General features: G+C 42.6%; 1 protein-coding gene across 3 annotated transcripts in view; it reads left to right on the top strand.

Annotated features, from left to right (window-relative positions):
* The first annotated feature begins 5,243 nt into the window (after positions 1–5,243).
* Positions 5,244–15,855, top strand: part of ANO6 (anoctamin 6) — a 200,350-nt gene continuing 189,738 nt past the window's right edge. Inside the window, exon 1 of one of the 3 annotated variants that reach the window (XM_027093542.1) lies at positions 5,244–5,582. In XM_027093542.1, coding sequence (XP_026949343.1) covers positions 5,510–5,582 — 73 coding nt within the window. In that variant the 5' untranslated portion in view covers positions 5,244–5,509. The remainder of the gene's footprint in view (positions 5,583–15,855) is intronic. The other 2 variants (XM_027093540.1, XM_027093541.1) reach the window with 2 other exon arrangements.

Here is a 15,855-nt window from a genome sequence, read left to right as displayed (position 1 = left end):
CTTTTTCTGAAGACACTAAGCATGCTTGTCCTCAAGGCTTTTGCACCTGAAACTTAACTCTCCTTAAAACTCTGTTCTCTCAGGTACTTACATGTCTGTTCCCTCACTTTCTTCAAATCTCTGCTAAAATGTCACTTTATCAGAGGCTTTCCCTAACCACTCCGTGTAAATCCGCATCATTCTCTCTTGCTCTTGCCAAGACAAATAAGACAAATGTACTTGTTTGTTTGTCTCTATCCACTGGAATTCACAAATAAATAAGAACATTTGTCTTACTTGTCTTTATCCACTGGAATGGAAGGTCATAAGGGCAGGGATGTTGTCCTTCTTTGTTTTTACTATTAAACCCACAACACCCAGGAAAGTGGCCAGCATACAGGTAGTTCTCAGGAACTAAGAATGAAGAATGATGGTGGTATATGTATCAGAACAGTGACGGTGAGATGGGTGGCAGCCAGCCTCCAAGATGGCTCCCCAAGATCCCTGCCTATGGTCTTCATGCTCTGTATAAGCCCCTCCCTCAGTGAGTAGAGCTGACTGACCTGGGTAACCAATGGCAGAATTGACGATCGTGTGATTGACAATTGAAACTGTGTGATTTCCAAGGTTAGGTCATAAAAGATGTTGTAGCTTCCACCTTGCCCACTCTCTTGAATTGCTCATCTGCGGGAAGACAAATGTCGCGTCATGAGGATGCTCGAGAAGCCTCCAGACAGGCCTGCATAGGAAGGAACCAAGGGGTCTGCTAACAAGCAGCACCACTTGAGAGTGAACTGTCTTGAGTGGAGCTATCTTAGGAGAAGATCTAGTCAAGCTTTTAGGTGCAGCGCTGGCCAGCATCTTGCCTAGAACTTTGAGAGAATGCAGCCCAGAATCCCTTGACTCTGTTGCTCCAACTTCCTGACTCATAGAAACTGAGTGAGATAATATGTTTATTGTTGCTCTAAGCCACTACATTTGGGGTTAATCTTTCTTTTTGTGGGGGGAGGGTTAATCTTTTATGCCACTGTTGCCATGACCTCTTTGCTGGTTCTCCTTGGAACTTTTACACTTGCTTTTCCTTCTGCCTAAAACTCCATTCCCTCAGATAATTTCATGTCTTAATCTCTTACTTCCTTCAAGTCTGTGCTAAAACATCATGCTATGCAGTTATGCAACAATGTAACAATGGGTAACAAACACAGGCTGTGTTTGAGATATCCAGAAGGTGGATGCCACAGGATTTAGCAATTGACTGGGTAGGAGGGAAAAGAGAGAGAGGAAGGAGTCAAAATGATGCTCAAATTATTGGCCTGTGTGATTCGTGGTGTCATTCCTGGTTTAGAGAAACTGGTCTGGGGCAGAGATTATAAATTTAATTTTAAACCTGCTGAATCTGAAATGTCTTAAATATCCAAGTGAAGATGTTCAAGCATGCAGGCAGATATACCATTCGCAACACTGAAGAGAAATTTGGGCTGCAAATAAAGACCTTGGAATCAGGGCCAACTCTACAATTTGCAGGGCCCAGTGTAAAATGCAATGCAGGGTCCCTTCTTCAAATAGCCTCTGAGGTCCATCAACTGCTTTGTCCTCCTCCCAACAATTTGGAGGACTAAATGCTCTGGATGAGGGTGGGGAAGTTGAGCCAGGTATCTCCCCTTCCCACAGCCCGTATTCTCCAAACCACATCGAGGGACACCTCCAAGAGATTGCAATTTCCGGGCTTCCCTGGTGGCACAGTGGTTGAGAGTCCGCCTGCCGATGCAGGGGACACGGGTTCACGCCCCAGCCCCAGTCCGGGAGGATCCTACATGCCGCGGAGCGACTGGGCCCGTGAGCCATGGCCGCTGAGCCTGTGCATCCGGAGCCTGCGCTCTGCAACGGGAGAGGCCACAGCAGTGAGAGGCCCTAGTACCACAAAAAAAAAAAAAAAAAAAAAGGGGATTGCAATTTCCATGCTAGGATGCACTGGCACAGGGAATGGGTAAGAGGCTCATCCCTACCAAGTCACCCACTAGATGGACTGTGGCACTGACAGTCCAGGATAGCTGCCGCCATGCCCTGCCCTAAGACAACGTGGGTGCACACACATGACCCTGACTTTCCCGGTGCCTGTGCCCAGGCGCTGCTGGTCCTGTGGTCCTGGAGCTGGGTGGGGTGAGGAGGAGAGTAGGTGGGGCTGAGATGCCAGAAAATGGGCGGAGCTGGCAGCTGAACTTATCCCAGGGAGGCAGAGAGGTGGTGGGAGACATGCTCCACTCTCCCATTAGACTTCACTTACAAAACAAAAACCCGAAGGTAATGTTATTAAGAATTTCAATCAGGCAACCACAGAGCATTGAGACCTCAAACATTAAGCCCTTCTGAGTGCAGGGCCCTGTGTGAATGAACTGTTAGTATGCCCATGAAACTAGCCCTGCTTGGAAAAGATAATAAAGTTGTAAGAATGAATGAGTTAAGTAGGGAAAAATGAGAAGAAAAGAGGCCTAAGGGGACTTCCCTGTTGGCGCAGTCATTAAGAATCCGCCTGCCAATGCAGGGGACATGGGTTCGATCCCTGGGCTGGGAAGATCCCACATGCTGCAGAGCAACTAAGCCCGTGTACCACAACTACTGAGCCTGTGCTCTAGAGCCCGCACACCACAACTACTGAAGCCCGCGCGCCCTAGAGCCTGTGAGCCACAACTACTGAGACGGCATGCTGCAACTACTGAAGCCCGGGCACCTAGAGCCTGTGCTCTGCAACAAGAGAGCCACTGCAAGGAGAAACCTGCGCACCACAACGCACAGTAGCCCCCGCTCGCCGCAACTAGTGAACGCCTGCGCGCAGCAACGAAGACCCAACACAGCCAAAAATAAATTAAAAAAAAAAAAAAAGGAAAGAGGCCTGAGGACGGAAGCCAGAGAAGCACCAACATTTAAGGGGTGGGCAGATAAAGATGGGCCATCCTGTGGCCAGACAAGGGTTGCAATTAATCAGAAGACCAATGAAGGAGAAGATACTTTGTCTCTGACCCCTGACTTGGTAAAGCTTTGCAAGCTATCACCTGGCCACAGATTGTTAGGCACATTTCGTTTCATAAACTATTCATGATATAGTTGATAATTTTTCAGAGTCAACAGTGTGGTTCTTACCTAGGCCTATTACCTCGATTATTTTTGAAGCATATGTTACTCAGTTGAAAAAAAAATAATGCATGAAAGAAGCTGCAGGAAATAAAATAGATTAAGTGAAAGAATGGAATTTACTAATAATAGACTTACAGCTAACCAAAGTAAATAATTCATTTCCCTTCTAGCAACAGTCACTTTACATATAAGGCCAGCAATGTTTCTCTGCAACATTTATCCAGCAAGGAAAATGTAAACTCTAAAATCTGTGAAGAATTTCAAATGAGCATTGAAACCTGTTGCAAAATCAATCACAAGTGTTTTCTAACTAATTAACCTTGAGCAAAGCCTTAGGCCCTAAGAACCGGACTATTTGATGAAAGAACTGTGGCAGGGAGTTGGTAAGAATTTTAGAGCTTAGAATTGGTGGGGAGAAAAAAAGTGATTTTTAAAAATGGATTTAGAAATATCTCTGGAAGTGGTTTATAAAGTGGCTAAGAACACAAATTCTGGAATAAGCTGCTTGGGTTTGAATCCCAGCTCAGTCACTTACTGCCTGTGTGATTTTGGACAAATTATTCAATTGCTCTGCACCTGAAAGACTGGTAACAACTCGTAGGGTCATTATGAGGATTAAATGACTGAATGTAAAACATTTAGAACTGTGCCTAGCACATAAAAAGTACAATATGCATTTGTTAAATGAAAATTGTGAACATCAATCATGTAACCAAAATACCTCTGGAATTTCTATTTTAGTAGGTCCCATAAGAATTGGCGAAAGAGTTCACTAAAAGAAAACAATCTTTCCTCCTTCTCATTTTTTTTCTTCTTCATCCTCCCATGCTTTTTTCCCACCCTCCTATCTTCAGAGTACTGTATTGGTTTCTCTTTATATTAGAAATAATTTTTTCCCAAAAGTTTCCTTAAGAAGTAAGTATAATGTTTCCTGGATATTTTCTTAAAAGTAATTTCCTCATGTCTTATCATGCATATTCATAGCTGTTTTCCCACTCCCACTTACAGTTGATCTCAATGTTTTATTTCTTTCATATGAAAACATCAGAAGTATATAGAATAAAATGCACAGTAGATTTAGTGTTATCTGAATATTTATTCTAATTATCATAACAATTCTGAATTAAGTGGAAAAAATATAAAAAGTTTCAATAAGTGTTAGGGGAACAATGAATATAACAAGGATTACAAATACACCTTCTAGCCCTTTTGAGAAGTCAAAATGGACCCATCTGATTTCACCAGCTTTGAAAAAAGTTCTGCGGATGCACAATCCCAGGAAGCCGCAGTTCAAACTACCCCATGTATCTTAAAAGCAGAAATCCCTTTGTATTTGTCTTACTGTTCCCTCTGGCCTCCAGCATTGTCTTCTTATACTCTCTGCCTCAACTTTATTTCAGTACTTTGTTTCCTCTGGTTCTGACGTTTTTTCACAGTGCTTTATAATAATTTATACCTAACCCATAGTGGAGGTCTTCACTTCTTTTGCCTTTGTGATACCGAGGATGAAGTTTTCAAGGTCCCCATACGCTGCACGCTCAGTGATCATCTTCCGACCACTCCCTATGCGCGCTCCTGCGGGCGGGGGTAGGTGGCGCTTCTCCAGCCTCCTAACCTCACTTGAGGCGGAAATCCTCCTGCCTTTTGTGAACGTGTTTCTTTAGGTCTCGCTCTCTTGGTCTTTTTTCAGTTGTTTCTCATCTACGAGTTTGACCTCCTCTGTAATTGCCCCCTCCCCATTCCCCTACAGAATACACGTTCCCCCACTTGGAGTCAGAGTAATTGATACTTTAACAACATCCTCCATTGGCCCCCACTTCGTCTTTTAAACACCATGCAAACGCGCTCTCCTTCAGGGTCCTGCCTGGGAGCTCCAGCAGCGTTTCCCCCCTCTCTCGTAACATATGTCAAAGAGAGCGAGGCTCCGGACGTGCCCATATATGACCTTGGAACAGAAAGCTGCCTCGTTTGGAGGCAACGTTCGGGGGAACCCTCCCCACTCCCACTCTCGCGTGCTCTCGCCTCCCCCTTCGGCGAGTTCAGTCGCGTGCACAACGCGGGCGCCGGCTACTCCCTCTCTTCTCCCGACTTCCTTCTGAGAGCCTATAAACCGGGGGAAGTTCAATCATTCCTCAGCGAGCCTCGGCGCTCACTGGGCATGCTCAGTGGCCGGGCCCGGCTCCGGTGGCCAGAGGCTGCCTTGGGCTCTAGGGCTCGGGTCGGCGGCCGCTTGGGCTCGGCTTCCCCGAGCGCGGGCTGAGTACAGCGGCCCCTGAGCCGGGAGCGAGACGCGCCCCGCCGTCCCCGCCCGGGCGCCGGCCTCGCCCGAGCGCCGTCGTTCCGGACCCCGAAAGCCCCCAACTTCGCGCCAAGTTCCGAGCCGCCTCCTGGGGGAGCCATGCAAATGATGACCAGGGACGGTCTGCTAGAAATGGAGCTGGAGGAGGACGACGACGACGATGGGGATATCGGTGAGCCGCGGGTTCCGGGGGTGAGCTGACGCCGGGCCCCGCGTCCGCTCCCGAAAGCCCGAGCCAAAGCGGGAGAAGTCGGGTACTGCGCGTGGGCGCTGCGCCCTCGGGAATGGAAGTTGGCGGGGACCCTCGGCCGCTCAGAGGAGCTCGGGTGCGGGGGGCCGTGGGGGTGGGGGGAAGCCCGCGCCGCACGCCCCGGGCCGCAGTGCGGCTGCCTCGCGCCGCTGACCGCCGGGCGAGCGGGCGGCCCCCGGGAAAGCCGGGGAGGCGCGGGGTACGCATCGGCCCCTAGGTCAGTTTCCGGACGGGCGAGGGACGCGGCCCCTGAGTAGTCACGGTAGATACGGGGACGCCCCCGAGCGCGGAAGTCTTGACTCAGAAAAACAACTTTTGGGTCATTTTCTCCGGCTCGAACAGGCGTGGGCGGCGAGCCTGTGGGCGGGGTTCGGGGAGCGCGCCAGGGTTGGGAGAGCAGGGGTGTGACCCGCCTGAATCCTCCTTAAGGTGAAAGCAAACGGCGTGGCTCTGGGACGGAGGGTTGGGCCTGGGTGGGGCGGCCCGGGAACTAATTTGTGGCCGCTGGGCGCGGGCCGGGATCCTTTTTCCATCAGCAGCGCCCGCGGGGGAACGGATGGGAGGAGGAAGCCCTTAGTCTGGGTGGACCGCAAGGCATTTCCTACCCGTCCAGAGGGCCCCGGTGCCCCATTTCTGGTTAAAAGTGCTTAGAAAGAGTGGACAGAACGGAGGGAGAGCTGTTTAAGAGTTAAACAAACAAACGGAGTGGGAGGAGGTGAGGAAGGCGAAAGCAATTGGAGCAGTGGGGAGAAAATCTGGTCCCTAAAGAGAACACTGCCAGGGAATGATGGCATATTGGGTCCGTCCGGAAGACGAGCAGTTAAATTACTAGGCAGACTCCGACTCAGTTTCCTGGACGCCAAATCAGTTTTAAAAACGTAACAGTTCCTGCTCATGTGCTAATACTTTTCTCTAATATATGCTTCTCTAATACCTTCTTCTCTAATAACTTTAGAAGTCATTTTAGGAGATAGATGTGGTTTTTCGTTCACGTTTTAGGTTCTGCTCATTTATTTTTCTGGTTTTTCCAGCTCTATTGAGATATAATTGACATATAACAATGTGTAAGTTTAAGGTGTACAACGTCTTGATTTGACACATTTATAAGTTGCAAAATGATTACCACCATAGAGTTAGCCAACACCTCTGCAACGTCACTTAATTGTGTCACTTAATTTTTTGTGGCGAGAACATTTAAGATCTTCTCTCAAAGTATAAGATACAGTATTATGAACTCTAATCACTCTGCTGGAAATAGATCCCTGGAACTTATTCATCTTCTAACTGGAAGTGTACCCTTTGACCAGTATCTCCTCACCTCCCCCGCCCCCCCCCCACATTCTACTGTTTCTGTGAGTTCACCTTTTTTATATTTCACATATAAGTGATATCATACAGTATTTGTCTTTCTCTGCCTTATTTCACTTAACATAATGCCCTCAAGTTCCATTTGCTTGTTGTTGCAAATGACAGGATTTCCTTCTTTCTCATGGCTGAATAATATTCCATTACATATATATATATATGACACATCATCTCTGTCCATTCATCTGTAGACAGACAATTAACGTCTTTCCATATCTTGGCTATTGTAGGCACTGCTCGTTTAAATCCAAAAACAAATTTAATAGAAGGGATTATACTCCATGGTTTAGCATTACCTTTCATTCACTTGAGAACAGTTTATTAGGTGTCCATTCTTATGGAGGGAGCAAATAGTAGTATTCTTTTTTATAGGAGAGAGAACTGCCTAGCTTCTCACACAGCTTATTAAGATTCAAACCCAGGTTTTCTGACTTGCAAGACCTGTGCATACTGATGCCCTTTTCAGCATGCTTGGAATGGTGCTTGATATTCAGTGGAAGCCAAGCAAATCATTGTTGAAAGAAAGAATAAATGAATTACTTTGAATAATTAAACAAATAAATTAAATTATTTAATTAAGTAAATTTATTTAATTAAATAAATAAATGAATAATAAACATAATGCTTAGTGGTTTTTATGGCCCTCATGGAGTTCTCTTCTTTGGCACCTGGAGATGCCCACAGTCATCTGCTATAAAAACGTTGATTGTACATACTCTTCCAGGAACTCTTCTAGGTTCTGTGGTCCCTGACCTCTGGAACCTCACTATCTAGGAAGGAAGCAGATATATGAATAGATAATTGTAGTCATCTGTGATTAATGCTGTACTGTAATCAAGATGTGTACCAGGGTCAGTGGTGGTACCAAGGATAAAACATGTAACCTTGCTTAGGGGAATCCAGGATGGCTCTACAGAGGCAGTGCCTATGCCAGCCCTGGACGAATAACCAGATAGGTGAGGGAAGGAGCTAGAACAGTAGAGTGTCCTGAGCATTCCTAAATGTTCCCTGATTTCTCAACAAATCACCCTTGATGCTGCCCTTGCCTTATTTGCTATGACAAGTGTAAATGGGGTGTGTGTGTGTGTGTGTGTGTGTGTGTGTGTGTGTGTGTATTCTTTACCAGGGTATGACAGCTAAAAACAAAGCAAACTATTCTTAAAGTCATTCTCTTTGAACACAGTCAGTCTTACCCTGTTGCATAAACCTTTTATTATTTTCAGTTTCAAATCCACAGTCACAATTTAGCTTCCATGTTCTGACTCTCAAGTCAAATAATTGCTTTCCAAAATGTTCCCCAGTCTCATCTTACAAGTCTCATTATTCTTTGGATCTGACACAAACAGAGCTCTAAAAGAGGAAAAGAGTTCTACACACATGCCCCCCACCCCTTTTTTTTTCTCAAGGAGTTGTAACAGTCACGTATGTTGATTGCTGTATATTTGTGTTTTTTCCTCTTAGAAACCAAGAAATTTAGACTAAAAGCTCCTGTGAAGATTTCCCTCAGAGATATTATTTAAATTCTGACATTCTTGGGGGAAGATTATACTATACTGCTAAGAATTCCACAGTCAGGCTTTAAGTTAAAGGATGGTCTTGAACTCTCAAAGCGTTATTTGTAGCAAGTTAGATTAAAATCATTGTATTTTATAGAAGTTTCCACTCTAGCTAATACTTAAGGTTTTCTTATGTTATCATACATATCAGTTTGTGTTTTGTATTCCAGTCAATTCAGTAAATCTTAAAACGTATAGTCTTAGGGGGAGAAGTGCTATCTTATTTCCCTTTGTATGCTACAGCCTACGTATAGTAATGCTTTTCACATAGTCCCAAACATTTGTTAAGGGATTGTTTTTTAGATTGTAACAGGAAGCTTTGTTTGCTATAAGATTTAAGCTGCTTGATCTGCTTTTGATACAAATCATTCAGGGCTGGGTCTGTGCAAAAATCACGATTTTTAGAACAGAAAAACATCATTTCCAATCACCTTCAACCAAGGAAACGTACTTCTTGACTGATTGGTAACTCATATGTAAATGTAGAGGTTGTGAGAATTTAATACAGTCAAGTGATTGTCTTATGCCATTATTGCTTTTCTTTTAGTTTTGTCTTGCTTTTTTAAAGGCAACTAAAATTATTTAGCAGCCATCCCAAGGAGCAGCCAGTTTAAATACTAGGTGAAAATGTCAACAATAGAATATTTTGGACATGTACCAAAGAGCAATCCAAATACTATTCAGCCCCAAATCAGATAGAACGTTTGCACAGAAGACAAGTTGAAGGGTTAATAGGCAACTTTCTCTGCCGTGGTCTTATTACTGCCCTGGCTACATGTCTGAATACTAATTGAAAGAACTTGCTGCAGTAAGTTATTCAGCAGCCAAAAATACAAATGAAAGAAAATATATTCTTTTGTGAAGTCCAGATGTTGCTTTTATATTTAATGCTTTCAATCTGAGACATTGAAACTCTACTATTTCCTACATTATTTAAAAATACAAATACTTGAAATTGGGGGAAGAAAGGATATTAGTCATTAAAATTCTCTTTTCTATAGTTTTTATTTTAACTTTGGCAGAACTTTAGCCAAAGGTCAAAGTCATGTAAATAGATGTTCTTTCACAAAGTACAATTATGCAAATTACAGGCTTGTTTATAAAGCTTGTTTTATATAAACTAAGATTGTGTTTACATAATTGATTTTTTTATGATTCTTCAGACATTCTATCTAGACGTTTGAAAAATAGTCTTTGGCTTTGCACAGACAGGGTGATGGTTAGATTTTTCTTGTGGCATCCCATAGACACAGACTTAAGCATTAAAAAAATTTTTTTTCTGATTTCTGCAACGTTTTTAAGAAAAATTATTCCCCACTAAAAAAAAAATACACCCTCCCCACGTATAAAACTCAGACCCTTAACATTATTTTCAGTGTTTTATTATAATTTATATTATGATTTTAAACAATTGCATTCATTTGTTGTATCATTTTATTTCCTTCTACTGTTACTTATTAAACAAAACATAAGATACTTTTTTCTAAAGAAACAAAAGAAAAACCAACAAATAAAACCCACCTTTGTTTCTAAGTAATACAAATAGTGAAGAAACAGTGTAAGCTCACTGATCTTAGATGCTACTTAGGGAAAGTAGATTTTAAAGACTGAGTTTCTTGGTTTCTTTGGGGAAAGTTAATCCCTAAAGAGGACATTTGAAAAACAAAAAGGAAGAGCCTGTGAAGGCTGTGCTGATGGAGAACTGTGAGGAGGGAAGGAGACAGGCCTGCAGTCAGAAGACCTCAATTAGCGGTTGGCTTTGGCACCTAGAATCTATCACCTGGGGCAAGTTTCTTGGCTTCTCAGCCTGTCTTTTCAGCCATGTGGGGTTGCTAGGAGGATGCAAGAAGGCATGTACAATGGGGGGTGTGGGGCCTTTTCACTCACACGACCTGAGTGGCAGTTACAATATCACCATCATAATGAATTTTTTTATTTAAAAGCAGTCATGGGAACTGCTACTCTTTTTTTTTTTTAAACATCTTTATTGGAGTATAATTGCTTTACAATAGTGTGTTAGCTTCTGCTGTATAACAAAGTGAATCAGCTATACATATGGAACTGTTACTCTTAACCTTGGAGAGCTCTAAGTCCTTGCCTGGTTTTGTGTTGTTCTGTGTCATATTATGCATGCAGGAACTGTCCACTAAGTGTCAGGTTAAGGGTGATCATGACCGTGGCTGTGCTGCAGACACATGTACTTAAAGATAAAAGAGTTGAAGAATAGCATGTGGTTTCTGCAAAGAGATAATCACTGAGTGTGCTTTCCTATACTCTTACTGATCTTCTGACAGAATGACAGTGTTATTCAGATTACGGGAAACCTGTTTCAGGGGGAATCTCTTTCAGGGAATCTTAGCAAAAGGTTCCAACAGCTGACACTTGGCTCCCAATAAATGGCTTATAAATGTAGGGATTGTATTTCCATTGGTAGCACATGTGGCTTATCCTATCCTCCCAATTGCTGTCAGGCAGTTCTTACCAAGTATGTATGCCCCCATGTGTCACCATGTAACTGAATGCATAAGAAGTGAGGAAGAAGACTTTTTTTAAGTAAGAAGTGAATAGCTTTTATTACAAATTGAGCCTTTAGAATATCACAGGAGAACTGAGGAGAGAAGGATTGATGATGAGATTCTCCATTGTCACTACTGAATTGTGGAAACATGGAGGATCTTTCATAGTGTTCCCCATTCCGTGGAGAGAGGGAAGTCACAAGGCAGTGAAGGGAGATTGTTGACCTGGTGTTAAAAACCTTTGACTTGACTTTGACATCCTTCCCACCACCCCTTTCCCAATTTCTGATCATTGTACATATGCAGGCACTGTCAGTCTTGGCCACTCGTCCTCTTAATGTCTTCTAGAATTGGAGATTATCCTGCCTTTCTCAGAGGGGACCTTCTCAGCCCCTTGTTGCCTCGGCATACTCAAACCCCGCTCTCAGAGGGCTGGGGGATGGATGCCTTGGGAATCGACATCCACTTGGATCTGGAGGGAAGGAGGAGAGGCAAGGCCCCAGGGATTCCCCCCCACCCCAACAAAGCCCTGGATAAGTGTAGGTATTAGGGATCAGGTGAAAATGATCTTTTCTTGAGGTTTGGATTTGCAGATGAAAACCTGAATTTCATTAGAGGTACTTATACTGGAGGCAAAAGAGAAGGATGACTCTTCCCTGTGTTGGAAGATCATTTCCACCATCTGTTACAGACAGCCTCACCTTGGCCAAGGATGTGGACCTGCGTCCTGTTGGACTACGAATATCTGTGGTGAGGGAGAAAGGGGCCACTCTGCTGGCCTGTGGTCCTTTTTATTTATCCACGTCAGCTCCTTCTCCCCAGTTGAGTCTGTTATCTTGCCTCTGACTCAGTACTTTTGTCCGACACTTAGCCTGGGTCCACAGAGGTGGAGGGCACCACTACTTAAACTTACATTTTAGACAGGTATAAGTTCAAATTCTAGTCCAGACATTCACTAATGGTGTGACCTTGAGTGATTAACATAACTTTCTCCTCCTCTGTAAAATGGAGCTAATATTAGAACCTACTTCAAAGGTGATTGTGTTAAAAATGACGATTTTAAAAAGCTTACTTTGCGGGATTGTGGTGCCTGATACACTAAAAGCCCTCCATAATTATGAGCTAACGTTAGTATTATAGATAGCTGCTTTTACCTATATTTTAACTCAGACGTATCTCTTTTGCTTTTTATTAGCAGTTTTACCATTCTTCCACTTATATAGCTGTCATTTTTTGTCGTTTTCATTGAACTGTGAGCATCTTGAGGCTATCATCTCAGTGAGCAGCTTAATGCCTGGCACAGCATAGGCGATCAATACAATTTTGTTGAATGAATGAGTAGATGAATGAAAGATATTGACTATTGAAGAGCTCTGTGCTATGATTGGAAAGGTAGGCCTTTGGATACAGATCAACCCTTGGACAGGTTCATAAAACTTTGGAGCCTTGGTTTCCATATTAGAAAAGTGTAGTAGAGATAATAATACAGAAAGGGTAATGATGCTTTACGGAATTGTTATAAAGTTTAAAGTTAACATATAAAAGGATGAGGAACAGTTCCAGGCACATAACAGGCCAATAAATAATAGTGACAGTCCTGATAAAGCAACTAAAAATGGAGAAATGTAAGTGACTGGCGTAACCTAAGTTGGATTTTCCAGTAGATGGATTTCACAATAGAATTGTATCATCCCTTTGAATATATATAATTTTAGTAAGAAAGGTAAGAGAATATAGGATAAAGATATAATGAAATTTAAATGATACTTTGATAGCCTTTACACTAAAGAAAATGTGTGAGAAATAGCATTTCTTAATCTAGCAAATTTAAGATTTTGAAAGTATCTTTTATCAAAGTCTAAAGGGTAAAGTTGATATTGATCATGTGAACTTTCAATGAAATAAACTTAATAAAATATGTAGTTTTAAATAAATATGTAATTTTGCTTATGTGAATGGTCAGTTCTTTTAAATGGGAAAATTCTAAAATGTTTAATTTGCCTACAAGACTAAAATGTCTGTTCATTGAGTTTTATTGAAAAGTTTGAAGTGAAACCTGCTAAAAGAGACGGATGTGATACGGATCAAAATGATAGAACAGAAGACATGAACACACAGAGAAATTGCTACCCTTATGGTTTGAATTGTTTTGAATTTAGTGATATAAAAAAAATAATCCATACCTAATTTGCAAAATAGGTATATGAAATAATGTTTCTCATTTTGTAAGCTTGAAGTTTGGGAATGATTCAGCCTACATCAGTTTGTTAGAAATTAAACACTGCCAGGCCCCCCTCTAGCAGCATCAGACCTAAGAAAAGTTAGACATTCCATTCCATTTGGGTAGGTGAGAGCAAAAGCAAAGGAAGAAGGCTCTTTTTAATCCCCAAATACAGTAGAGTTTAAGGTTATTTGCTTCATAAGTAAGGCTTTCCTAGAAGTGACTTTTCAGTAAAAGCCAGAGTTACATCCTTCAGTTAACTGCACTTAGAACTGCAGTTCCTGTTGTCCCCTGGGTTTCAGCCTATCCTCCATCCACAAGATGCCAGATTGTCTCATATTTCCTGCCTCCATTTAAATTTAGGTAGTATTTAGTACTCACTGGGTACATGCTTCTATAACAGGCATATTGCAGCTTACAAATCACAGAGGAGACGTGAACATTTCTAACAGGCTTTGCCCTCCACTCTAAGGGTGAGCAACACAGCAAATGGCTTTTGAGCAATGGGGTAATCATGGTTTTCCTGAGGGTTACAGTTGCCTAAACTGTGGCTAGTGGCTTGTTTTCTACTCCAAAATACTTACTTTGAAGAGTTCAGTCACCATACTGACTGACTTTGGCACACACACAGAAATCCCTTTGCAAGCTGATCATGGAATTGCTAGCAGTGCCCTTCCTAAATCAGGTCTATTGCTTTTTTAAAAAGTCACGTACATAGAGATTTCATTTAGCTCAGAGCACTGGCTTGATCTTATCTCACAATCTTTATTAATTGAGTAAATATTTTCTGAAGACTTCCTATAGGTCATGTGCTATTCAAGGTCTGAGGATAGAACCAGGGAGAGAAGATCGCATCTATCGGTGGAGCTTATATTCTAATAAGTGATCAAATAAAACCCAAAAATGCATGTGGAAATCCATTCATTTACCTAATGTCAGTTTAGCACCTTCTCTGTGCCAGGCATTGTGCTGGGCACTAGGAATTTAATACACAAGACAGAAGAAACGGCCTCTGCCCTCGACGAGTAGCCATGCTGGCAGGGAAGACAAACATGCCCACCGATCACCAGCAAATTATATGTAAAGATTGTGAAAAAAGAGACAGAACCAGGATAACACAGCCGAGGACAGAAGTGGGGTGTATCCAAAGCCGGTTCAGGGGGCTGGGGCCTCCCTGGGGGATGGCTGACAAGTACAGCTGTTTTTCTCATAATTCTAAAAATAGCATGGACTTAGACTATAATCTTTAAAAAGCAGGTCTACAAGAAGGCTCAAGATGTACATTAGATTAACCTGTAAAACGCTGCACGTGTTTTCAGGCTCACAACTCCAGCTGTACTGGGGGAATCCTCCACGCAGGAACTTTCTTTGTATTGATTTCAGTAGCTGTTAACGCACCTTGCGAAGGTGAGCAAGTAGCATTACTGCTGTACTTTCGGTTCTGTGCCTCTCCTTTCCTTGGTAGATGGGCTAAAATGTCAGCACTGCATTGGAAAGCAGCAAAACCTCGTGGGTCACTCCCAGTTCCTTTCTGTCTGTCTTTGTAGCTCAGTGTAGCATAATCTTCTAACTGAAGTTGAAGGAGAAGGTGAGGTTGGGTGCAAGCAATTCTGTGCATTTTCCCTGAGCTGTCAGAGGAGGATGGGTAGATGGGGTAGGTACCTCTTGTTCCTGTGCTCCATCCTTTCCTCTCCTGACTTGAACGGGGCGGGGAGCTAACAAGAATGCCTTTTCTAGATTCTCAGCCGGGAGCTGCTTCTCTGGTCTTCCTGCACAGGTCGCTGTGGGGTGTGACTCATTCCTGTTTGGAAGTGACCGACTTTGGCTGAGAGTCATAACCAAGCCCCTGAAGCATGAATCAGAATTTGTGTGATGGTGGAAAAGCCCCACAGAGACCCTGAGGTGCTCCCTCAAGAATTTCTCCCCTTGAGAAATCCTAATACTAGAGAAACACTCTCTAAACAATAAGGTCCTACTGTATAGCACAGAGAACTGTATTCAATATCCTGTGATAAACCGTGGAAAGGAATATAAAAAAAGACTATATATATGTGTAACTGAATCACTTTGCTGTACAGCAGAAATGAATACAACAGGGTAAATCAACTATACTTCAATAAAAAAATATTGAAAAGAAAATAAAAAAAATAGAGAAACACTCTCCAGAATTCCTTCACTGTGAGTAGCCAGTACCCTGGTATTAGAGTAATATGGAAGATGCAAGTTAAAACTTCTTTTGTTTTCAGTTGATAGGACAGAAAGAAGCAGATGCAAATTGTTTCCATTTACTCTTAAAAAATCCTGTTATTTTTCTGTGTTAGGATCTTTTCATACATGACTGAAATCTAGCAGGCAATATGACTGTATTGTTCAACTTATTGTTATATCCATTACAACTAATTCCTTTCAGATGGAGCCTGTTTTCCTTATAAATGCCATTGAGATCAAGTATAAGAGATCCTATCATTAACCCTTTGCCATGCTTTTATCTGAACCCTCCATTCTAGTAATGTTTATTTAGTCCAGTGTTACTTTTT

This window comes from Aethalodelphis obliquidens, unplaced genomic scaffold (assembly GCF_003676395.1).
Source record: "Aethalodelphis obliquidens isolate GAN/ISIS:26980383/991018 unplaced genomic scaffold, ASM367639v1 scaffold84, whole genome shotgun sequence".
NCBI lineage: Eukaryota > Metazoa > Chordata > Mammalia > Artiodactyla > Delphinidae > Aethalodelphis > Aethalodelphis obliquidens.
This window is presented reverse-complemented; position numbering and strand designations above follow the sequence as displayed.